At 41.1% G+C, this 25517-nt stretch overlaps 1 protein-coding gene across 11 annotated transcripts in view; it reads left to right on the top strand.

Annotated features, from left to right (window-relative positions):
• The window catches only part of EPB41L5 (erythrocyte membrane protein band 4.1 like 5), a 221259-nt gene that overhangs the window by 109264 nt on the left and 86478 nt on the right, over positions 1 to 25517 (top strand). The window contains exon 17 of one of the 11 annotated variants that reach the window (XM_049889159.1): positions 1821 to 24311. The exons of the other annotated variants lie outside the window; for them this stretch is intronic. Coding sequence (XP_049745116.1) covers positions 1821 to 2001 — 181 coding nt within the window. The 3' untranslated portion in view covers positions 2002 to 24311. Of the gene's footprint in view, positions 1 to 1820; positions 24312 to 25517 lie in introns of those variants that run through there. 11 annotated transcript variants of the gene reach the window in all.

Raw genomic sequence — 25517 nt, 5'->3', positions numbered from 1 at the left:
TAAAGCTGTGGTACTTAACACCTGTGAGGCCTCCGTGCTTGTTGATAGAGGCTTGGACTGAATGTAGAGCTGACCTGGCTTGGGGCTAATGGGTTCCCCCTCCTGTATTTCTAATGCAGTCTGCGTTTCATTGTTTCTACATGGTTTGATTTTCATTAATACTTCTAAAAGACTCTAAAGCAGTCCTCTTTTAGAAAACGATAGGTTGATAAAATTTGAAAATACTCCCTAGGTTTTAAAACGTTGGGCAGATTAACAGGTCACTGTATTTCTGGCAACCCTGGTGGCCTAGTGGTTAAGTGCTACGGCTGCTAACCAAGAGGTCGGCAGTTCAGATCCGCCAGGCGCTCCTTGGAAACTCTATGGTGCAGTTCTACTCTGTCCTATAGGGTCGCTTTGAGTTGGAATCAACTCGACGGCAGTGGGTTTGGTTTTGGTTTGGGTATTTCTGGCAGGTGACTTTGGCAGATAATTTTTAACTGATTTAATCGAAGCCTTCTCCCTCCTCAATTCTTTAGCTTATTCTGGCTGGTGTGTTTTAAATGACACCACTATTTGAGTGAGTGATTTGGTATATCACTAACTTAGAATTATCTGGTATTTAGAGTGTCACCTTTTTGAGAAATGGTTTATGTACTTTAAATCTATAAACTGTTTATAAACAGTGAACAAACAAAACTGATTAATATTTGGAAAATCTTGGCTGAGCTTAGTTTAATTTTCTAAAATTTTAGAGACCCTAAATTGAAGATTGTAAGTGCTATGAGTTAGATCTGATGAACAATTTTTTTTTTAAAGGAAATAAAATTCTTTAGTAATTTTATTTAAAGGCTTCCAAGTTCTGAAAAATCTTTAGTTTATTTTCAGTTTCCCTAGTTAAAAAAGGTAAGGATTCATGTTTTGGTTTAGTTAGAAAAATAACATCTTTAGACATCTTTTGTATTTAGGGTGATTTTTTTTTTTTTTTTTAGTTATGTTAAATATTTGCTGCCCTTTTTGCCATGTCACAAAGCCTTGGCAGCTGTCTTCTGTCTACTGAAGGACTGATGAGTGCTCACCAGGACCCTGCATGCTGCGTGGTGCACGCCCAAAGCTCTGAAGCCTGTGCTGTAGCTCTGTGGGACAGAGGATAGCTAATATGCTTAATAAACCATTTCTTGGTGGAAGTTCATGATCTTGTCATATTATCTGAACCTGGTGAAGTTCTTTTTGAGATCCTGTGAAATTTGATTATAGAAAGAACAATGATTCATCATTATTAATTGGGGACATTGATAAAAGTTTACATGGCCTCTGAGAATAGATTTTTTAAAATGTTCTTTCTGGATTTTATTTCCTGGGTCTCAGTTTTTTGAAATCACTTAATTTGGAGAATATTTTTCACAACTGCCCTTCTCCATATGTGCGTTTGTCCTTATGTAGGATTCTTTCAAATATTTGAATTAAGTAGATGATGACTATTTTTTTCTCTTCTGATTAGAATCTCAAACACCTTTTTTGCCTTTCATTTTAGTAACAACATCAGGGACAGATACAGTGTCTTGCTTTCTATGAAATTTCCTCCTTAGTTAATTCACCTAACTGAATCTGATTACTTATATGTATTTCCATATTGACATTTTCCATTCTGTAAAACTTTGTGGATTTTACTCTCTTTGTTGTTTTTGAATGTTCCCATCGCATGGCGTAGATGTTGATGATTGCTCACGGCAGTGGTGCATGCTGGTCACGTTGCTTTTCTCCGTTATGACCTCCTATACATCCATTTTCTCCTGTTCCTGTTTACTAACTGTACTCCCTCCCACTCCCCAACCATCCAGGCTCTCGGCTGCCAGTGACTGCTGTCAACGTGGTGGAAACCAGTGGAACACAAGGGCCTTGCCCCCACCCCAGACCGCACATAGAAACTACACTGACTTTGTCCATGAGCACAATGTGAAGAATGCAGGAGTCCATCATGATGCTCACTTCCCTGGCCATTCAGCCATGACTGAGATATGAGTGTTAAACCTTGTAGGCGTTTGGACTGTTTTTGTCATGCAAGTTGGTGGTGTACATTTTGTAGTTTATATAGGGTATTGATCATGTGAGGAAAATTTGGGAGAAGCTGTTTTCTGCTGAGTCACTAGATGTGTAGTGCTGTTTGTAATTAATTTTTCTCTGAAAGGGAAAAGGATCTAAAGAACCTATATGCCATCGGTAATAATGACAAAAGATTTTTTGTTGAGGAGTATATATATATCATTGTAATTTTGGAAAGGTTTTTCACGATTGCAGCATGCTAACACATTACTCAGGGGATGTCTTAGGAGAAGGTTTGTGCCTGTGTCACCTCACCCCATGCCATGTCAAATGGACAGTCAAAGAAACAAACACACGACAAGCACACTCAGAAGGAATTACGTCCAGACACGATGCATCATCAGCCTTTGTGCTGTTTTTATACCGCTTACTCTTAGACCCTATTCTTAGTCTTTCTAAAGTTGACTCAGGCCTTAATTTCAGTTAAAATGTCAAAGATTTTGTAATTTTAGTTTTTAAAAATTTACTTTTTAATAAACACAAATATTGCAAGTTGCCAGAAGCTCTAAAAAATCACATTAATAGTGTGTTTCATGTAGAGAGAAATTTAATTACTATTGAATGGCTATTCAAAATGGGAAATGTGTTTACTTTTTTGCTTTTCATGTCATGGACCTGGCAGATTACCCATGTTTGCCGCAGCCTTATAATTGGCTTTATACTACCTTTAAAATAAAACTCTGAAGCCACACAGTCTCAATTTCAGATGTACTGGGTATGTATTCCTGTGTTTCATCCCTTATGGACTTTACAGTGAATCGTCCGAGCTCTTTGGTTTGATTCCTTCCGGTGAATTAGCTGGAAAAAGTACATTTTGGATGTAATGGAAAGTGGTAGAAGGGAAACATTTCTTCTCCTATGTAGTTTTTTCAAATTTTTCACCTATGTGTTTATTTGAGGGTATTTTATAATCTGGGAATTCATAATGCTTCAGTGTACTGAAGCCACGTTATAAACAGCCTAACCCACTTAACCTGTCCTGCTCCCCTCAGAGGGCAGTCTTAACCCTCAAATTAATCTCTGCCAGACAAAAAGAAGGTTTCAGAAGGCATTATTACTGTACTGTTGTTTGCAGATATAATACAGCCTGTCCATAGGAGGTATAAGTACGCAGACAGAGCTAAACAGTATTTCAGGAATTAAATTTGTAGGCAGGTTTCCATTTGTGATTTTGTTATAATTGTATATAATGGGGGGAAGGACATTCAAAGTATTCTTTAGCCATTCCTCTGAATAGCCCTAAATAGCCCAGCTCCCTGTTAAGCCTATCATCATTTAGCATGTTTAAAAATGGTCACTGATATGTGGCTTTCATAGTTGTTTTGGACTTTATATAGCTCAGATTATAATTGGGAAGTATTGTCAATGGTCTCTTTTTTTTTTTTTTTCCTGAAAAGAAAGGAATTATTTGAATTGTAGCATTTTCAGCTTTGGTGTGTGCCATTCAAAATTTCATGGGTATGAATATGATTAGGGGCCCTGTTATTTCTATAGTAGAAACCAAGGGGTCCTAATCGATAACAAAGCTTTCCTGGTCTTTTAGTCCCAGGGTTTGACTTCTCTCACTTTACAACTGATCTTGAGATCTGAAGGTCGTACGCTGATGTAGTACCTCCTATGTATCTTGGAAGCAGAATCTCTTAACTTAGGGAAGTATGGGAGGATTGTCATTGAACAGTAAGCTCTTCAGTTTATATTGAAAGTAGTCATTTCTATACTTAACAATTTGAGTTAATCAAAACTGGTACATTTAAGCAATGGAAGGATAGTATAGTTTTCCTTTGTTTTGCAAACCTCGTTATAAAATAATTAATTCGTGTATTGTATCAAACTGATGATAGAAACTGGGTTGGAAAAGTGGTATGGGAGGGAAGGCAGGAAAGGGGGAAGGGATGGGTAGTCAGGGGCTAAGGCTGGATGGCAGTAGAAGCAAATGTGCTATTTTTATGGAAGTTCCCATATTCTCCAGAATTTCATATCAAACATTGTGAATAAATAATGTGTTCTTGCTACTGGTATTTTCAAGATAGAGAAACATGTTTCCAAAGCTATGAGCAAATTACAGGTAGCTCAATCTAAATTAAGTAAATTGTCACCAACCTATTTATACTGTGCATTTTATTATGTCTAAAGGGTCACTGATCATAAAACCTAGATTATTGTTGTTGCTGTTTGCCATCAAGTCTGTTTGACTCACAGCAACCCTATAGGACAGAGTAGAATTTCCCTGTAGGGTTTTTCAGGCGGTAGTCTTTGATAGGAGCAGATGGCCAGGTCTTCTTTCCCACAGAGCCACTGGTGAGTTTGAACCGCTGACCTTCCAGTTAGCAGCCGAGCACTTAACCATTGCACCATCAAACCAAAACCAAACCACACCTATTGCCGTTGAGTCGATGCCAACTCATAGAGATGCTGTAGGATAGGATAGAACTGTCCCACAGGGTTTCCAAGGCCATAATCTTTACGGAAGCAGACTGTCACATCTTTTTCCTGCCGAGCAGTTGGTGGGTTCAAACTGCCAATCTTTAGGTTAGCAGTCAAGTGTTTAACCGCTGTGACACCGGGGCTCCTAAATCCTGGATTAGGGGAATGGTATTCTCTAGAAGCCCCGTACTTGGTCATCACCGTTTTTATCTTCTGGATGACGTGGTTCAATTTACAAAGGTTTAGCTGATTTTATTAAACATAGTTGATTTTAACACCTTGAATTAGGTTGATTATATTTTATGTGCATTTTATAGACAGAAAAAGAAATTGCAAAGCAAGTGACTGCCACACTTTTGCACACATGAAATTAAACTCACCGGTGAGATTGTTTTTTCTTTTTGTGGAAAAAAGATTTCAAAGGCATTTACCTATCTCTGAGTGTAATCCAATCTTCCTGAATTTGGTAGAATAATCAGAAATACCCTTATTAATGAATTTACAGAAAAAGCAAAGTTTATCTTATTTGCCCTTCTGTGTATATAATATGTGTATATTTTGAAAAGCAGCTGATAGACATTCTGTTATCAGTACAATTCAAGTAATCTTTTTTGGTGTGGCTTTTTAAATTTAACATGCTGACTAAAAATGTTATTTTTTATTGCAGATGGATGTATTTTTATTGCTGAAATTGTCCGGGTGGTAAAAGGTGCCATATAAACATGTCATGCTACAAAACTGGAGTGTCCCCTAATGGAGGCCAGGGAGGCAGCTTGTTTCATAGGATAAAGCAGTTATTTGAGTCTTAATTATGGTAGTTTCTGTTATTTACTAGACTTACATATTTACTTGCTGATATGTTAATAATTATTTTGATAACCTTGGTGTGTTAACACACCACTTTGATGTGTCCTGATGTCATGAATTTCATCTTTCTGTCTTGACAAAACAGGAAAATAGATGGAGTTGGTAGGAAGTGCTAGAACGTGGTGACTTTAGGGGTTTAGGAGGAAGAATAGAATTGGGGAGATGACTGACTTCACAGGATAACAAGACTAAGTCTTGGGCTTTGATTCCTTTTCCTCCCCTGTTGTGTTCACAATTGTAAATTGAAAATGTTGAGAAGCTACGGTCCCACGTTAGTGCAGTGTGCTCTGGTGGAGTGAGCAGTTTTTGTGTGAACGAGGTGACTTTACTGTTCTGGCTGGGGCAACTAGATCACAGTTCATTGCCTTGAAAGGCCATTATTTTGTGTGTGTGCTGCTTTGAATATTGGGTTTGAAAAAAATGACACCAGGCTACATTAACTTATTTATGTTCATGGGGTTTGTCGTGTGGATTTGCAGTAATAAAATCATCTTGCAGCAATAGCACTTCATTTCTTTCTCATCCCATATTTCACTTTATTGTGGAAAATACAGATAACGTAAATTTGCCATTTTAACCGTGTTTCAGTACGATTCAGTGGCAGTAATTGCATTTACTGTGTTGTGCAACTACCACCTCTATTTCAGAAACTTTTTACCACCCCAAATGCTGTACTCGTTAAGCAGTGACTTCCATTCCCCAGTGCTCCACAGTCCCTTACAGCCTTTAATCTACTTCTTTCTCTGTCACCTTGCCTGTTCTGGGTATTTCACATGAGTGGAATCATAGTTTCCAGTACAGTGATGAATAGCAGTGGTGAAAGGAGGGCATCCTTGTCCTGTTTCTGATTCTAAGGGGAAAGCTTTCAGTCTTTAACCTCTGAGTGTGATGTTAGCTGTGGGCCTGCCGTGAATGGGCCTTACCATGTTGAGGATGCTTCCCTCTCCCAGTCTTAGGAGTGTTTTTATCATGAAAAGCTGTTGGATTTTTGTCCAGTGGTTTTTCTGCATCAATTTCGATGATCATGTGGTACCTTCCTGTGTTTTAATATAAATTTTTACCGCATCACAAATATACCTTGCTGCCAGACTTGCTGTGGATGTTTGCATGTGAGATGCTTTTACAAGAGGCATAGACTGTGAAGATACTTCTGCAGTGGTGACTTCTCTTTCCCCCGTGCTTCTGTCTCATGTATAATACATGATTTGTTAGACCGTTTGTAGATAACTATACATTGTGTGAATTTAGATATAATTGCTTTCCTCAGATCCCTTTTTGCAAACCATAAAAGTTTTGTATCCTCTGTTCTGTAAGTTAATTTTTTCCTTCAGCCATATGAAATCAGTATGAGAACTGAGTCTTGCTCAGTTGACATTAACCTTAGTGGTACAGATATTAGGATGCTAAGCATGTCAGTTTCATTGTAAAATCTGTTAAGTACCTCTTCACTTCTTTATTTCTGACCATCACTAATGTAATGCATTCTAGCTGCCTTTAGCTCCTTGGGTTGATGAGGAAGGACGTGCGTATTAGCTTTCTTAGAGTTAGTGAAGAGAAGATTTACAAATAAATTGGTGAAAGGAAATAAAAGTTCCAGGGCTCTTTTAATTATACATTTTTATTTATGTACCGAGATGGAAAAACAAAAGTGTTCCTGTTCTTCTTGAAGGAATTATTTTCACAAATTTTTCTTGTTAGATAATTACGTAAGTTTCTGTGCTCCTGACAACAAGCCAAACCCTCAGTTCTGGATGGTGATGCTTGAATGAACTTCTTACATCTTGTTGCTGACAGCTGGCCAACAGTTTGTTTATATTGGCGTGGAGAAAAGATATCTGACTCGGAGAACAACATTCTCCAAGGAGTGTGACTGAAGACTCCCTTAGTGGTGTAATAAGCCTGTACCTCCTCCTCTTGAAAACAGGTCCAGCAGCTTTTTTGTTGTTGAAGAAATTTTGTTTTGTTTTTAAATAATTTTTAAAAAGAAGAAAGAAGATATATTAGTGTGTGGTTAAAATTTGTAAGAAGTTACAGATCCCTTAAAAAGCTTTGGCTTACCTGACTGATCATTGTTAATAAATGAAAAAATCTTAAATTTTTAGGGGTAAAGTGAAAGACAAGAATGAAAGATAATAGGGAGGTGATTTGCTTGATTGGTCTTGTGATACTAGTGAGAGGAGTATCCAGGCAAATATGTGGAAAACATCCTAGGGTGTGAAACACCGCAATTAGAGAATTCTGTTTGTAGCCCAGCTGTTAGCTTCAAGAATTGCTTAATTGTAAACTCTCTAGGAATTTGGAGATAAGACCTGTATTTAATAAGCTGCATTAATTCTTTCTGGGATACCATCAACGAAACCATTGGGAGTCCCTAGAAAGACTTAGGCAGATTGGGTACCCTCAGCTATGCAGGTTATCACTTTGATGGGAACTGCACGGTCTGGTTGGAGCAATAGCAGTTAAAAATATTGGAGTAGATCCGAAGCCTTTCCAATCTATTCTGTTTGATTAGGTTGGTAGCCTTTGAATATTAGTCTAAGGAATCCGGATTTGGTAAGGAGGCCTGAGGTAATCATTGCAGATTTTTAAGTGAAAGAGTTTGGGTTGCTTGTATTGAAATCACCTTTTTTAATTCACTTAATTATTGGTTGAATGCCTACAGTGTACCTCCTTGGTCCTCACTCTCCTACCCATAATCACTTATAACTAACTCTTTCCTACACCCTCAGATTTCTTGACCTTTCGTCTGTCGTACACATCTGGTTAAATTCTGGATTTAATACTAGTTAAATCTAGCTGTTTAGTGTGCATCAGGATGGTGAATGTGAAAAACGCACACCACTGAATGGTCTCACTTTGAATTCTGGTCACTAAGCTCGAGTGGGCCTTCATGTCGCCTTAAGCCTTCTCATATTCCCTTAATCTGTTTTTTCTTCCTCCCACTCTGCGTGACAGAATTTCTCTTTCAGCCCTTCACAGCCTCCTCAGTTCTCACTCTCAGCTGCTGAGCTTGCTTCCTGTTCTGTTGAGAAAATAAGCAGCACTCAGGAGAGGTCTGTACACTCCCAGCATCTCATCCATTTGGGCGTGAACGCTCCGCTTTCCCTGCTGCCCCTCTGGACGAACTCTTCCTGCTTCTGTTTAAGGCCCACCTCTCCACTTTCCCCTAGACTTTGATGTTAACTTTAGACCGTCATTTCAGCAGTACATACTCCCTTCCAGTCCGTGTTACCAATATCCGCTCTGTACTGGAATATCCCCGTCAGCACAAAACATCCTAATATCGTTAAAAAAGGGACCCTCCTTTGAGTCCTCCTCCCCTTTTGGCAGTTCCCCCTTTTCTTTGTTGCACTCACAGCAAACTCCTCACCTTGATGGAATTGTCTGTGCTCACTGTCTGCTTTTTCTCTTCCTGCTGTCTTTTGCACCGGCTCTAGTCAGATGTTTCTGCCCCTAAGCTACTATGTGTGATTGTGAAGGTTGTACGCTGCACAGATGTGCCACGTTCAAGAATATCATGTTCACATCATATTTATGATGATGATTTTCCAGCAGGTGGCACCAAACTTCCTGTGCTAATAATTGTGCGTATGACAATTTTACAACAGATGGAAGCCAAGTGTCTTTACAGTTTTTACCTCAGAGGGAAGTATAATGTCTTCAGGGAGGCATTGTTTAAATCTGCACAGTGGCTCTGCAGGAAACCCTGGTGACGTAGTGGTTAAGTGCTATGGCTGCTAACCAAAAGGTCATCAGTTCGAATCCACCAGGTGCTCCTTGGAAACTCTATGGCGCAGTTCTACTCTGTCCTACAGGGTCGCTATGAGTTGGAATCGACTAGACGCCAGTGGCTTTGGTTTTGGTTTAATGGCTCTGCATGGGCTAACAGAGTTTACTACCGCTCCACCAAAGTAGCCTTTGTGAAGATTACAAATGACCTTCACATTTCTAACTCAGGGTCAGTCTTCAGTCAAGTTATTAGCATTCAGAACAGTTGTTTTCTTCCTTAATGAAATACGTCGTTCGCTTAGTTGAGGATCACCACTCTTGTTGTCTTATAATATCAGTAGCCATGCATTTTCAGTCCCCTTTGCTAGTTCCACCTTATCATCCCTAAATTCTAAACATTGTCATTTCCCCCAAAGCTCTCTAGGATCTTTTCTGTAATAACTCATTCCCTTGCTAACCTCAGCTAATGCTATGTTTTTTTTTAACATGCCATCGAAACAGTGACAATTCCCCGGCTTTATTGTCAGCCTGCACCTCTTTATTTCCATATTTATATATCCGGTCGCCTATTTGACATCTCTTAGGTATCTAGTACAGGTATCTCAGTTAAAAAAAAAAAAATTTTTTTTTTTTTTCAAAATAGATTTACAGAGAAACTCCTACACACCCCTCACTCACTTCCCCCCAGTGTCCACATCCCACGTAACTACCGTACAGTAGGACTGTTATCAAAACTAAGAAATTAACATTGGTACAATACCACTAACTAAACCTTTTTCAGATTTTACCAGTCTTTCCACAAATGTTCCCAAGATCCGTATTGTTTGTATTTTGTCGTCTCCTTCTGTGACACAAGTTTTTTCTTGTTTTTCATGACATTTTGAAGAGCACTGGTCAAGTACTTTGAGGAATGTTTATTCATTTAGATTTGTTTGATGTTTTCTCATGATTGTATTGAGGCCATGTCCTTGGGAAAGAAATACCACAGAGGTGATATTAAGAAGTCTCAAATTTAACAGCTTCACAGTCAACTCCTGATTTCTCTCCACCTCTGAGCTTTTTATTTACATCTCTGCAGCTCGACGGCAGTGGGTTTTTGGCAGTTTTTCTTAGCTCAGTAAGTGGCAGCTCTGTTTTTAGTGCTGTTTAGGCCAGTTGCCTCGGGTTCTACTGCAGACCTACCCAATCAGAAACTCCTGGGATGGGGCCCAGCAGTGTGTTTTAACATGCCCTCCAGGAGATTCTGCTGTACACTATTATAAGGTTAGCACCTTATAATAATCTTTGTCTCATACGTCTCAATCAGTAACTTCTGCCAGTTCAACAAACTGTATCTAGAATCCACCACTTTGTCACCATTGTTCTATAGGTATACCAGTAAACATTTAATCCAGTAAAGCATTTAATCTTACAAGGACCTGCAAGGTATTTAGGCCAGTGAAAAAACAGAGAGAGGGTAGGTAACCTGTCCAAAGGCGCATTGCTTGTACTTGGTGCATCTGGGCTTCAAACCTAAAGAGCTGGTCCTGGAGTTCAGGCCACTTACCACTGCACTGCCTCCTGAGAGTGTAGAGCTAGCGGGGCACAGATTGTGGGGAGCTCTGGCTGTGCAAGGGAGTGCAACAACAATTCTGCTTTAGAAAGATGACGTGGGAAACAGTGTGAAGAATGACAATCTACACGTCAAATGGTAGAAGACTGGATAATTTAAATATGCTGCATCCACACTAAGCAGTTGTTAAAGGAAAAATTTGCATATGCTTTTATGGGAGGATGTCAACAGTATACAATTTACAAAACTGAGAACATACCTCAGACACTTAAACAACTTAAAAACTTAAGTTGTTTAAGTGTCTGAGGTATGTTCTCAGTTTTGTAAAAACAACCAGACCACATATATATTTGTAAGTGCACAGAAAAAGGTTCTAGGTGGATAAAACCGTGGATTCTCGAAGAGTGGAGATAAGGGAGACATTACTTTTTTTTAAAAACAAGCACGTACTCCTATAAGTAAAAACGAAATACCTCAAAGTATTCCACTTCCAGTCACCATCAAGTAGATTGTAACTCATGGAGACCTCAAGTGTGCTCCATCAGATTTTCATTGACCTTTTTTTTTTTAAGTTTGCCAGGCCTTTCTTCCAAGACACCTTTAGGTGGACTTGAATTTCCAGCCTTTTGGTTAGCAGCCAAGCACATTAGCCTTGTGCTCCACCCAGGGACTTCACCCTAAAATATAGAAGGAAACAATGCAAACTGCTTTATACAGGCAAGTGTCCTTGGAAAGGAAGGAGACGGATAAAAGAACGTCCTTACTTATTCCTTTGCAAATTGTTGAGAAATGGGTGTGTGAAGGGACATTGCCAAAAGCTACAGTTTGCAAATGGGATGTCAAACTGCGTCTTTTCTTCCCTTTTTAAAAAAATATACAATTCACTGATTTTTTAGTATTTTCGCAAAGTTGTACAATCATCAAAAACCAAACCCACTGCCATCAAGTCGATCCCAACTTATAACAACCTTAAAAAACAGTAGAGCTGCCCTGTAGGGTTTCCAAGTCTAAGTCTTAATGAAACAGACTGCCACATCTTTCTCCCACAGAGCAACTGGTGGATTTGAACCTAAACTTTCAGTTAGCAGCCAAGAACTTTACTGTGCCACCAGGGCTCCTTTGCACAGCCATCGTCACTGTCCAATTGCAGAACATTTTCACCAACCCCCAAGAATAAAACCCTTCTCCATTAGCATTCCACCCACCTTCTAGCTCCTAGCAAATTCTGATCTACTTTCTGTCTATGGATTTGCCCGTTCTGGAGATTTCATAGAATCATGTAATATGTGGCCATTTGTGCCTAGCTTCTTTTACTTGCCATTATGCTTTGTTTTTTTTTGCTGTCTATATATTTACTTATTTTTGTCATTTTATGCAAGTGAGATCAGACAGTATTTATCTTTGTGACTGACTTATTTCACTCAGTGTCTTCTACGTCCATTATTGTGGCATGTCTCAGGACTTCATTTCTCTTTACGGCTGAGTAGTATTCCATTGTTGTATGTACCACATTTTGTTTATCCATTCGTTTGTTGATGGGCACTTAGGTTTTTTCCACCTTTTTACTGTTGTGAATAGTGCTGCAATGAACATAAGTACATTTTTGTCGCTACTTTTAGTTCCCTAGAGTCTATACTTAACAGTGGAATTGCTGAGTCATATGGTAGTTGTTTTTTAAATTTTTGAGGAATCTCCCTGCTGTTTTCCACAATAGTTGTATCATTTTCTATTCCCATCAGCAATGGGTAAGGGTTCTGACCTCCCCACATCCTCGCCAACATTTGTTATTTTCTGTTTTTTTGATCATTGCTATTCTGGTAGAGGTGAGGTGGTATCTGGCTAATGACGACGAGCATCTTTTCATGCGTATGTTGGCCTCTTAAAAACCTCTTTGGTGAATGCTGTATGTTTCTAAGGCTTGTTCATGTTGTAGCATATATCAGTGTTTGATCTCTTTTAATGGCTGAGCGGTATTCCATTGTGTGATATACCACATTTTATTTATCACTTCATCAGTTGATGATATTTGGGTTTCCACTTTTTGCCTATTGTGACTAATGCTACTGTGAATGATTTGTGTACAGGTTTTTGTGTGAACACGAGCTCTCAATTGCCTTGAGTATAAATGTATGAATAAAATTTCTGAGTCATATAACACTTCTACGTCTAATATCTGGAGGAACTGCTCAATTGTTTTCCCAATTGTTTCAGTGTATGGGGTTCCAGTGTCTCCACATCCTCGTCAGCACTTGTTATCTCTTGTTTATTACAACCATTCTGGTGGGTGTGAGGTTTTGGTTTCCATTTTTCTGAGAGCTGATGATACTTGTAAATATCATTTCACCATACTTATTCAGTCTGTATGCTGAGCAAATAATCCGAGAAGCTGGACTAGATGAAGAAGAATGCAGCATCAGGACTGGAGGAAGACTCCTTAACAACCTATGATACACAGATGACACAGCCTTGTTTGCTGAAAGCAAGGAGGACTTGAAGCACTTACTGATGAAGATCAAAGACCACAGCCTTCAGTACGGATTACACTTCAACATAAAGGAAACAAAAATCTTCTTAACTGAACCAATAAGCAACATCATGATAAATGGAGAAAAGATTAAAGTTGTCAAGGATTTCATTTTACTTGGATCTGCAGTCAACACCCATGGAAGCAGTAGTCAGGAAATCAAGTGATGTGTTGTAGTGGGGAAATCTGCTGTAAAAGACCTCTCTAAAGTGTTAAAAAGATGTCACTTTGAGGATTAAGGTGTGCCTGAAACAAGCCATGGTATTTTCAGTCACCTCATATGCATGTGAAAGCTAGACCTTGAATAAGGAAGACCAAAGAAGAATTGATTTCTTTGAATTATGGTGTTGGCAAAGACTGTTGAATATACCATGGACTGCCAGAAGAATGAACAAAATCTGTCTTGAAAGAAATACAAGCAGGATGCTCTCCTTAGACATGAGGATGGCAAGATTCGTCTCACATACTTTGGACATGTTACCAGGAGGGAACAGTCATTGGAGAAGGACATCATGCTTGGTAGGGTAGAGGGTCAGTGAAAAAGAAGAAGACCCTCGATGAGATGGATTGATACAGTAGCTGCAGTGACGGGTTCAAGCACAGCAACGATTGTTAGGATGACTCAGGACTGGGCAGTGTTTCGTTCTGTCGTACACAGGGTTGCTGTGAGTCAGAACTGACTCGATGGCACCTAAAACAACAACAGTGATCCTGAGTATTTTTTCATATGCTTATTAACCATTTTTACGTCTTTTTGGAAACATGTCTATACATACCCTTTGCCCATTTTTAAGACTGATTGTCTTTTTATTGTTGAATTTTGAGTTCATTATATATCTTAGATTGCAAGCTTCTTGTCAGGTACACAGAAAACATACATGATTTGAAATTTTTTTTTTCCATTCTGTGTGATATGGTCTACCTCAGAGAACTTTGCATTTATACTTGAGAAGAATGTGTATTCTGCTGTTGTTGAGTCTGTTAGGTCTCTGGTTTGTAATATTGTTCAAGTCTTCCATTTTCTTGTTGATCTTCTGTCTGGTTTTTGTATCCATTGTTGACAAGGGGGTATTGATGCCTCTCCAGCAGTAATTGTTAAATTGTTTGTTTCTCCCTTTAGTTCTGTCAGTTTTTGCTTAATGTATGTTGTGACTCTTTTTATGTGCCTATGTAATTGCCATATCTTCTTGATGAATTGACTCTTTTATCACTGTAAAATGTCTTTTGTCACTCTTGTTGCTATCAGAGTCAGCAGCAGTCCTCAGCGCCAGCCAGAAATGAGACCAGACTAACTCTCATTGACCCCCAGGGAGGTTTGCCCTGTTGGCTTCAGAGGCCAGAACTATGGGGTGTGCAGAGAAGTAGATAGATTCTGACTGTGGAAGCAGACTCTACTGTAGGCCCTTCTGTAGCAATTCACAACAGACTTGCAGGTGACTATGTCTGGATGGGGAAGGGGTTGTTACACTCAAAACGGACCTCCAGGAAAGTCTGCCTTGTTATCAGAGCCTGCCTTGTCATACGCTGACTGTGGGCATACCGTCCACTAAAGTGCCTACTTCCTAGCACACAGCAGCCTCAGTCAGCAGTCCTCAGCACTGACCAAAAGGGGAAGCAGACAGACCACACTGACTCCCCAGGAGATCTGTCCTGTTGGTTTCAGAGGTCTGAGCTATAAGGTGCACAGGGAAGCAGGTAGAGTGTTGTCTGTGAGAGCAGACTCCACTGCATAGGTCTTGTGTAGCAGTTTGCAGTGGGCTTGCAGCCAGCAGTGTCCGGGTAGGGGAGATGCTAGTACAATTCAGATGGACACTGGGGGAGGTCTGCCTTGTTGATTTTAGAGCAGAAGCTTGGGATCCTGTCTCTTAATACAGGCAGGGGCCATGGTGCTTGGGGAAACAGGCTCCTTTTCTGGGGCTACTTCCTCAGTTCACAGTAGCTGGCAGCCCGTTGGCTGGGGGGAGGAGCAGGGACGGTGGTAGAAACAATTTTCCTACTGTATGTGATTTGTTTTTTTGACTCTTGCCTGTCTTCAGTTCCCTGCTGCTTTCTCCTCCTCCCTGATTTCAGAGTCTCTCAAAGCTTCTATTTCTTGTATTTGTGTGGAAGTGTTGAAAAGTTAGTCTGTTTAGGCCACCATCGTCCCAGAATCAACATTTACATTTTTTGTGTGCTTATGCCCTTTTTTTTTTTTTTTTTTGTAGAATGCCTTTCAGCTTAGATTTGTGTGATTGTTTTTCATAACTAGATTCAGATTAAGTGTTTTTGCTAATGTTTTGGTAAGGGTGATGTCTGCCAGATTTCTACTTCTACTCTAATTTATACTGTGACATTTTGAGACTGAGTGACTGCTCTGTTCCTGAACAGTTTTTTCCTCAATGGTATTAGTATCTGCCTTAGTCTGGGTTCTCTGTAGGAGCAAAACCAGTGAAGTGTATATAAATAAATATAGAGAAAAATTACTTGAAGGAAGTGTCTCACAATTGTGGGGGCTGACAAGTTCCAAACCCATGGGTCATACAACAGGCTGAAGACCTCTGCTGGCTCACGTGATTGCAGGGGCTGATGAACCACCAATCTGCAGGTCAGGTGATAGGCTGGAGGCCTCTGCAGGCTCATGGGCTCATGGGGGTTTGAGAATCCAAAATCTGCAGGTCAGGCTACAAGCTGGACGCCTCTGCTGGCTTACATCCCAAGAACCGGGGTCAGACAAGAAGATTGCAGGGTTGAGAGAGAGAGAATACGAGCTTTGCCAGAACATCTGTATGCTGGATGCAGGCCACACCCCCAGTGAAACTCCCCTTCTGATTGGCTGCTCACATCAGATCACAAAATGGAAGGTGATTACATAGTGCCCACCAAACCACTGAGAATCGTGGCCTAGCCGAGTTAACATTAGCCATCACAGCATCCATGGATATTTTTTGCCTGAATCAGTTATTATTACATTGGTATTTGTAATGGAGTGATTTTCTAATTCTGTCATTACTTTTAGAAATATGAGTTGGCATTCTGTAAAGAAGATTATGATGGTTAGTTTTGTGTGCTGACATGGCTAGGCTATGTTGTTAGGTGCTGTTGAGTCAGTTTTGACTCATCGCAATCCTACGTACGATAGAACGAAACACTGCCCGATCCTGCATCATCCTCACGATTGTTACTGTGTTTGAGCCTGTTGTTGCAGCCACTGTGTCAGTCCATCGCATTGGGGGTCTTCCTCTTTTTCACTGACCCTTTACCAAGCATGATGTCCTTCTCCAGGGACTGGTCTCTCCTGATAGCATGTCCAAAGTACGTGAGACAAAGTCTCGTCGTTATCACTTCTGAAGAGCATTCTGGCTGTACTTCTTCCAGGACTTCTTCTGCCAGTTACGGTGTATTAGCATAATGAAATACTAAGTGTTACTGTGAAGGTATTTTGTAGGTGTGGTTAACTTTTAGTAAAGGAGATTATTCTCAATAATGTGGGCGGACCGCATCCAATCAGTTGAGGGCTTTAGGAGAAGAAGAAATTACGCCTCAAGCCTGCAACATCAAATCCTGTCTGAGTTTGCAACCTGCCTTACAGATTTCAAACCTGCTAACCCCTACAATTGCATAAGCCAGTTCCTTAAAATAAACCTTTTAAAATGTGTGTATATATCCTGTTGGTTCCTTTTTGTTGTGGTGAACCCTGACTGACACACATTTAGGTTCTGCGAGTGGTTCTAAATGAACAGAATCTGAATTGGTAATGGGGTTTCTGAAATTAGTTCCCTAATCTGATTAGATATGAAGGTACTAATGATCCTATTTCCAGTAATGAATTGGAAACCGATAGTCTGTGGCATGATACGGTATTTGGGATATGCAAAATACCACCATTGGATACTATAAAAAGGCAATGTTCTGGGTGATCATGTATTTGATATCTTATGACATTTTTGGCAAATGAATAAGTTCAGCTGGTTGCTTCTACCTGCACTGGAGAAAGTAGGAAAAGAAAAGAATGAGCTCAGCATTTCAAATTCTCAATTTTTGCTCTTCATAAATGACCTGAAAGTATCTATGTCTGCCCTGCAAGAAATCCTGATCTCCTGTAGCTGCAGAACTGAGAGTTGTGACAGTCAAACTCAGAGTCTCATCCTGCAGGTGGCTGAATTATAACACAAATTGTATTCCCATCTTCATAGAGCTGTTTAAGTGTGGGCATTGATTGGGAAGGAATATCTCACCATTCTGACTTCCAAGGAGCATTCTGGCTGTACTTGTTCCAAGACAGATTTGTTTGTTCTTTTGGTGGTCCATGGTATATTCAATATTCTTCACCAACACTGTAATTCGAATGCATCAAGCTTTCTTCAGTCTTCCTTATTCATTGTCCAGCTTTTGCATGCATATGAGGTGATTGAAAAAAGCCATGGCTTGGGTCAGCTGCATCTTAAAGAATTGGTTGACATTCAGCCATTTCAGGAGGTGTAGCATATGATCAAAAACTGATGGTACTTAAGGAAGAAGTTCAAGCTGCACTGAAGGCATTGGGAAAGAATGACCCAACAAGAACAAAAAAAGACCCAATGCCATCAAGTCGATTCCAACTCATAGCGACCCTATAGGCTAGAGTAGAACTGCCCCATAGTTTCCAAGGAGCGCCTGGCAGATGGGATCCTGAAAATTCAGATGGTGACATACTGGCCAATCCTGATGAAACTGGGGGCGTTGAACCCTTAAATGTTGCTGAGTCTTCTTTGCCAGCAGAAGCAGCCCTTCCAGCATTTTCTGAGGAGGTTAGTCCTTTTCCTGAAGAACCACCCATTTGCTTCTAGACTCAGATCCTATCAGGCCCCAAAGGATGAAGTACAAAGTGTGACCCGTGACAAAAATGTGCTGCATTCCAAAATAATTGTAAAATTTTTCCAGTTGATACAGATAGATCTGGGGAATGTGTGTGTGAATGGATATTTAAGGGTGTGAATAATAATGATGTGAGAAGCAAGGTGGAATCAGCCTGAATTTGTTGAGATGAGACCGTTAAGCAGAGATTCTGGATTCAGTATTGTAGCTTGAAGGGCTTTCAACAGTTTGGTTGGTTGGCTTAAAGATGACCTACACTAAATGAAGTTGAAGTGCCAGAATTGCCTTGGTATACCGTAGAAGAAGGTATCCAGAGGCTTAGGGAGATTGATATGTTAGAGTGGGTTTATCGCATAAGACTTGCTCACCCACCCTGGAAAGTCTGAGAACACTCCTTCACCATGACTGTGAGAAATAAATTTATGAGGGAAGCCCCAGTATCCCTTAAAGAATTCTGTGGTGATTCTTCTGTGTAAGTTAGAAGTTACAGTGAGAGCTGCTGCTAAGCAGCAGTAGTAGTAGCAGTGGGGATAATTGGATCCCGGGGTGGCAGGGGCCAAGTGGCAGCACATAGTTGCTAAAGACAGGTTGGATGTGGTTACCATAAGATGTAGGCTCAAAGCAGTAATCAGAAGAGTCTCATTCAAAGGAACATAGGTGAAGGCATTGCTCATGATGTCCATAGAAGAGAAATAGATGGGCAGTCTACTAAATTTTGACTTGTCTGTATAGATGGAAGAATTCTAGATCAAACCAACTGAAGTCTTACTCAAATCACAAAACAAGGAGTTGAGGACTGTGGTGAAATGAGTAACAGCTTGAGAGGTTTTTTTTCTTTAAGCCCTGAGGAGTTACCTTGGCCATAGTTTTCTACCCCAGAGGATTTGTTACTTTCATCCAGATTGATTGACATTTCCTGGGTAGGCTGTAAACAGCTTGTGATTTGATACTTTTTGTATCAAATGGGCTGCAGCCTGCCCTGTGATTGGTACACACCTTGCAAGGATTGGCCAATATGCCATGCAAATTAAGTGATTTAGAGTATGCAAATAAAGTTACTATAGCCTACTGTGCCACTGAAGTGCCTGCAGCCTACTGAGAGGGGATTGGCCAGTTTTTGGTCCTGGTGGGAGGATCATGCCTTGAAATTGACAAGGAGTTTGCTTATATGTGAAGCCAGCCCCACAGAGGTTGGCAAAAAGAAGCAGGAGGAAGAGAGAAGAGGAAAGAAACCTTCAAAAAGAGCTGTAACACAGGTCAAGGGCTACACCGCTGAGGGCAGTGAGAGGCCCAGGAGGGGGCCTGCAGCAGAGCCGGCATGCAACAGGCCCAGAAGAGGCCTTGTGGCAGAGTTAATGGCGATGGCAGAAACCTGCTGCTAGCAATGTAGCCAAGAGTTGAACAGAACTGCTACACTGGCTGTGAGCTGTATCAGTTAGCAGTTAGGCCAAAGGCAGAAAGGCCTGTCCTCGGGGCTGAGAGGAGGCATGTAGGACAAAGAGTAGAGCCTGCTTCCTCTAACAGCCAAAAAGCTGAGAGAGCTGTCCTGGGCTGAAGAAGGGAGGGATGTGCTCTCCACTTTGGGGGAGCCTTCCAGACTTTGCCTACATGCTGTCTGATCCTGAGTTGTACCCTGTTACTTGCTTACTAAACAGCTTAATTTTAAGTATGGTCTGCGAGTTCTGTGCAGCCACTGCAACGAACTATCGAGCCCAGTAGAGAAGTATATAGAGTGTCGTCGATAGATTAGCTGGTGTCAGAGTTGGTAAAAAGGTTGGAGAGTGGAGGTGTGTCTGACCTCCACGTCATAGGACTCAGCCTTGGGCTATCCCTGGTCGTTATCCCCCCTGAAGTTAGACAAGTTCCAATGCTACTACTACCACCGTTTTACAGGGACCCTCAATCAGTTCCAAGACTTGAGCAAGTTTTAAGACCCAGAACCCGTAGACTGAAAATCTTTGAAGAAAGATCTCACTATACTACCAAAAAATGTATACTGTTAATCTTCTCCCAGCCTTACCAAAGGGACCTGTGGCCTTTTACCACAGTGACTGTGCCTTGGGGAAATGGAAGTAATTGGACTTTTGGGTGATTACTGGACACTGGCTCTGACTGACACTAATTTCATTAGATACAAAACATCACTGTAGTCCCTCAGTCAAAAAAAAATTTTTTTTTTTTTTTTTAGGGGCTTATAGAGGTTAGGTAATCAGTGGAGTTTTAGCTCAGGTTCATCTCACAGTGGGTCTCTGTCCTGTGTTTATTTCCCCAGTTCTGGAAGGTGTACTTGGAATACATATATTCAGTCACACACATAGTCCCCACGTTAGTTCCCAGATCTGTGGAGTGAGAGCTAATATTATGTTAGGAAAGGCCAAGTAGAAGCTACTGGAACTGTCTACCCAAGAAAATTATAAACCAAAAATAATATTGCATTCTTGGAGCAACTACAAAAATTTGTTCCACATTCAAGGAGTTGAACAATTCAGGGGTGGTAATTCCCACCACATCCGTATTTGCCCTGTGCAGAAAGCAAATGCATCTTCTAGAATGACAATGGGTTATCCTTAACTAGTTGGTAACTCCAGTTATATCTGCTGTTCCAAATGTGGTTTTGTTGCTTGAGCAAATTAGCACATCCCCTGAGACCTGTATGCAGCTATCGATCTGGCAGATACTTTTTTCTCAACACCTGTTAGTAAGGACTTGCTTTCAGCTGGCAAGGCCAGCAATGCACATGCACTGTCCTTCCTCAGGGAAATATCAATTCTCAAGCCCTATGTCATAATTTAGTCCACAGGGACCTTGATTGCCTTTCCCATTACATTGGTAACATTGTGTTGATTGGACCTAGTGAGCAAGAAGTGGCCACTGCTCTAGACTTCTTGGTAAGACATTTGAGTGTAAGAGCGTTGTATATAAATAGAGCAAAAATTCAGGGCCTTCAACCTCTGAAATTTATAGAGGTCCAGTGGTATGGGGCATGTTGAGATACCCTTTTAAGGTGAAGGATGAGTTGTTGAGTCTGTCCCCTCCTACAACCAAGAAAAAAGGCGTAACACCTAGTGGGCCTCTTTGGACTTGGGAGGCAACATTTTGCTTGTGGTACTCTGGACCATGTACTGCCGGTATACAAAAAAACTGCTGGTTTTGAGTGGAGCCTAGAACAAGAGAAGGCTCTGCAATAGATGCAGGCTGCTGTGCAAGCTGCTCCACTTGTACCATATAATCCAGCAGATCCAGTGGTGCTTGGAGCTTCTGGCAGACCCAAGTGGGTGAATCCAGACCGTTAGGGTTTTAGAGCAAACCCCTCTCACCCTCTGTGGATAACTAATTTCCTTTTGAGAACAGGCTTTGGCTTGCTACTGGGGCCTTAATAAAGACTGAATGCTTGAAACTGTGAACAACCACATTAGCATGTGACTAGAGTTACCTGTTATGAATTGGATGGTGTCCGACCCCCTAAGTCTTAAAGCTAGATGAGCATAGCAGCACTTCTATCATCATATGTAGTGGTATACATCAGATTGGGTTTGAACAGGCCCTGAAAGCACAAGCAAGATACATGTCATGTGTTGACTTGTACCCCCCAAAACATCTGTTAACTTGGCTAGGTTATGATTCCCAGTATTACGTGATTGTCTACCATTTTGTCATCTGACATGATTTCCTGTGTTGTAAATCCTATGACTATAATGTAATGAGATGGATTAGCGGCAGTTACATTGATGAGATCTACAAGATTAGATAGTGTCTTAAGCCAATCTCTTTTGAGATAGAGAAGCGAGCAGAGAGACATGGAACCTCATACCACCAAGAAAGCAGTGCCAGGAGTAGAGTGTGTCCTTTGAATCTGAGGTTCCTTCACCGAGGTGCTCCCAGACCAAGGGAAGACTGATGACAAGGACCTTCCTCCAGGGCCAACAGAGAGAAAAAGCCTTCCCCTGGAGCCGGTGCCCTAAATTTGTGCTTGTAGCCTACTAGACTGTGAGAGAATAAATTTCTCTTTGTTAAAGCAATCCACTTGTGGTATTTCTGTTATAGCAGCACTTAGATGTCTAAGAAAATAAATAAACGAGGGAGTGCCCAAATGTCCATGGTTCCCACTCCTAATACATTATTTTCTCTTTCATTCCTTACCTGTGGCCTCATGAGGAGTTCCCTACGATGAAGTTTTCTGAGCAAGAGAAAACTCAGGCCTAATTTACAAGTGGTTCTGCTGATACGCAATTACCACCTGAATATAGACAGTGGCTCCTGTCTGGGACATCCCTGAGGACAGTGGTGAAGGGAAATTCTCCCAGTGTACCTGGTGGTTCATTTTTCTTGGAAGGAGAAATGGCCAGATGTATGAATGTATATTGACTGGGTAGTGGCCACTTGGTTTGGCTAGATGGTCAGGGACTTGAGAGGGGCATTATTGGGTATTGGTAACAAGGCAGTCTGAGTATGAGATATGTGACTAGACCTCTCTGGGAAAAAAAACAAGATATTTATGCCCTATGTGAACGTTCACTAAAAGGTGACCTCAGCAGAGAAGGATTTTAATAAGTGGATAGGATGGCTCCTTCTGTGGATACCACTTAGCCTCCCTTCTTAGCTACCTCTGACATGGCCCAGTGCCTCATGAGCAGAGTGGCCACGGTGGCAGGGATAGAGGTTATACATGGCTCAGTAAGATTGACTTCCACGCACTAAGGCCACCGTGGCTACAGCCACTGCTGAGCAACAGACACCCTGTACGGTACCATTCCCTAATCATCAGCCAACTACCTGGTGATAGGTTCACTATCTTGGCCTGCTTCCAGCATGAAAAATACAGTGCTTTTTGTGTGTGTGTGTGAGATAATGTAGGCAGCAAAACATTCGCCATCGCACTTCCACATATACAATGATTTTAACATTTTTCATGTTGTGCCACCATTATGACTATCCTTTTTCAAAATAGTCTGTCAAAATTAACATAAATTCAGTGCCCACCCCCGATCAGAAACACATCCTGTACTAATACTGCCTTATTAACAGGCGTGTAGATGATTCAGAAAATGAGATTTTGGACTTGGAGTTAAGACTTTTGGGATGATGTGATGGGTTAAATGTGTTTTATACGTGGAAAGGACATGAATTTCGGGAGGCCAAAGAGTGAATGTCATGTATTGACTTGTGTCCCGCAAAATATGTGTTATAAATCCTAACCCCTATACCTTGGAAACCCTATGAGGCCGTTCTGCTGTGTCCTATAGGGTTGCTAGGAATCACCTTGACAGCGGCGGGTTTGTTTTTTGGTTTGGGTATACTTGTAGTTAAAATCCAGTATGGAATGGGTTTTTTTTTTTTTTTGGTCATATTAGTAATTCTTTGTTAAGTCTGATTCTGTAAAGATTTACAGCCTTGGAAACCCTATGGGGCGGTTCTGTTTGGTCCTGTAGGGTCGCTGTGAGTTAGAATCGACTGAAGGGCAGCAGGTTTGGTTTGAGTTTGCACAGTAATTTGGGGAGAGATGATGGAGACCAGAACTAGGGTGGTGTTGGTGGAGAGAAAGCTAAATGGATGTCTTTGAGAAGTATTCAGGATGTAGAGTTATAGCTCGTAGCAGATTGCCACACTTTTCCCCTGTGGAGCAGCTGGTGGGTTTGAACCACTGATTTTCGATTAGCAGCTGAGTGCTTACCCACTGCACCACCAGGGCTCCTGTAGAATTGATAGGATTTTATTATTGATTGAACGAGGAGTAGAGGAAGGGGATCACGGTCGATGGCCAGATTCCTGTGTTGTTCACAGCAGCCACCATCCTGACCGCCTCTAGTCTCTTATTTACGTTGTAGCCAGGATGATGGAGTAACATGCAAAACTCATGTAATTCCCCTGATTTCATTGTTTTTTATGGCCAAGTAATACTCCGCTGTATGGATACACTGCATTTTATTTGTCCATTCATCATTTGGTGGACATTTGGGTTGTTGCCATGTTTGGACTACCATGAATAATGCTGCTATGAACATTTATGTACAAGTTTTTGTGTGAACGTGTTTTCATTTCTCTTGCGTGTGCGCCTACATTGCCCTTAATTTTTTTTTTTTATAATAATTTTTATTAAGCTTCAAGTGAACGTTTACAAATCCAATCAGTCTGTCACATATAAGTTTACATACATCTCACTCCCTACTCCCACTTACTCTCCCCGTCTTGAGTCAGCCCTTTCAGTCTCTCCTTTCTTGACAATTTTGCCGGCTTCCCTCTCTCTCTATCCTCCCATCCCCCCTCCAGACAAGAGTTGCCAACACAATCTCAAGTGTACACCTGATATAATTAGCTCACTCTTCATCAGCGTCTCTCTCCCACCCGCTGACCAGTCCCTTTCATGTCTGATGAGTTGTCTTCAGGGATGGTTCCTGTCCTGTGTCAACAGAAGGTCTGGAGAGCATGACCGCCGGGATTCCTCCAGTCTCAGTCAGACCATTAAGTTTGGTCTTCTTATGAGAATTTGGGGTCTGCATCCCACTGCTCTCCTGCTCCCTCAGGGGTCCTCTGCTGAGCTCCCTGTCAGGGCAGTCATCGGTTGTGGCCGGGCACCAACTAGTTCTTCTGGTCTCAGGATGACGTAGGTCTCTGGTTCATGTGGCCCTTTCTGTCTCTTGGGCTCTTAGTTGTCATGTGGGCTTGGTGTTCTTCATTTTCCTTTGCTCCAGGTGGGTTGAGACCAATTGATGCATCTTAGATGACTGCTTGTTAGCATTTAAGACCCCAGACGCCACATTTCAAAGTGGGATGCAGAATGATTTCATAATAGAATTATTTTGCCAATTGACTTAGAAGTCCCCGCAAACCATGTTCCCCAGACCCCCGCGCTTGCTCCGCTGAGCTTTGAAGCATTCATTTTATCCCGGAAACTTCTTTGCTTTTGGTCCAGTCCAATTGAGCTGACCTTCCATGTATTGAGTGTTGTCTTTCCCTTCACCTAAAGCAGTTCTTATCTACTGATTAATCAATAAAAAACCCTCTCCCACCCTCCCTCCCTCCCCCCCTCGTAACCACAAAAGTATGTGTTCTTCTCAGGTTTACTATTTCTCAAGATCTTATAATAGTGGTCTTATACAATATTTGTCCTTTTGCCTCTGACTCATTTCGCTCAGCATAATGCCTTCCAGGTTCCTCCATGTTATGAAATGTTTCAGAGATTCGTCACTGTTCTTTATCGATGCGTAGTATTCCATTGTGTGAATATACCACAATTTATTTACCCATTCATCCGTTGATGGACACCTTGGTTGCTTCCAACTTTTTGCTATTGTAAACAGAGCTGCAATAAACATGGGTGTGCATATATCTGTTTGTATGAAGGCTCTTGTATCTCTAGGGTATATTCCGAGGAGTGGGATTTCTGGGTTGTATGGTAGTTCTATTTCTAACTGTTTAAGATAACGCCAGATAGATTTCCAAAGTGGTTGTACCATTTTACATTCCCACCAGCAGTGTATGAGAGTTCCAATCTCTCCGCAGCCTCTC

This window comes from Elephas maximus, chromosome 6, assembly GCF_024166365.1.
Source record: "Elephas maximus indicus isolate mEleMax1 chromosome 6, mEleMax1 primary haplotype, whole genome shotgun sequence".
NCBI classification, from domain to species: Eukaryota; Metazoa; Chordata; class Mammalia; order Proboscidea; family Elephantidae; genus Elephas; species Elephas maximus.
Note: the sequence above shows the minus strand (reverse complement) of the source record. Positions and strands in the feature narration are given on the sequence as shown.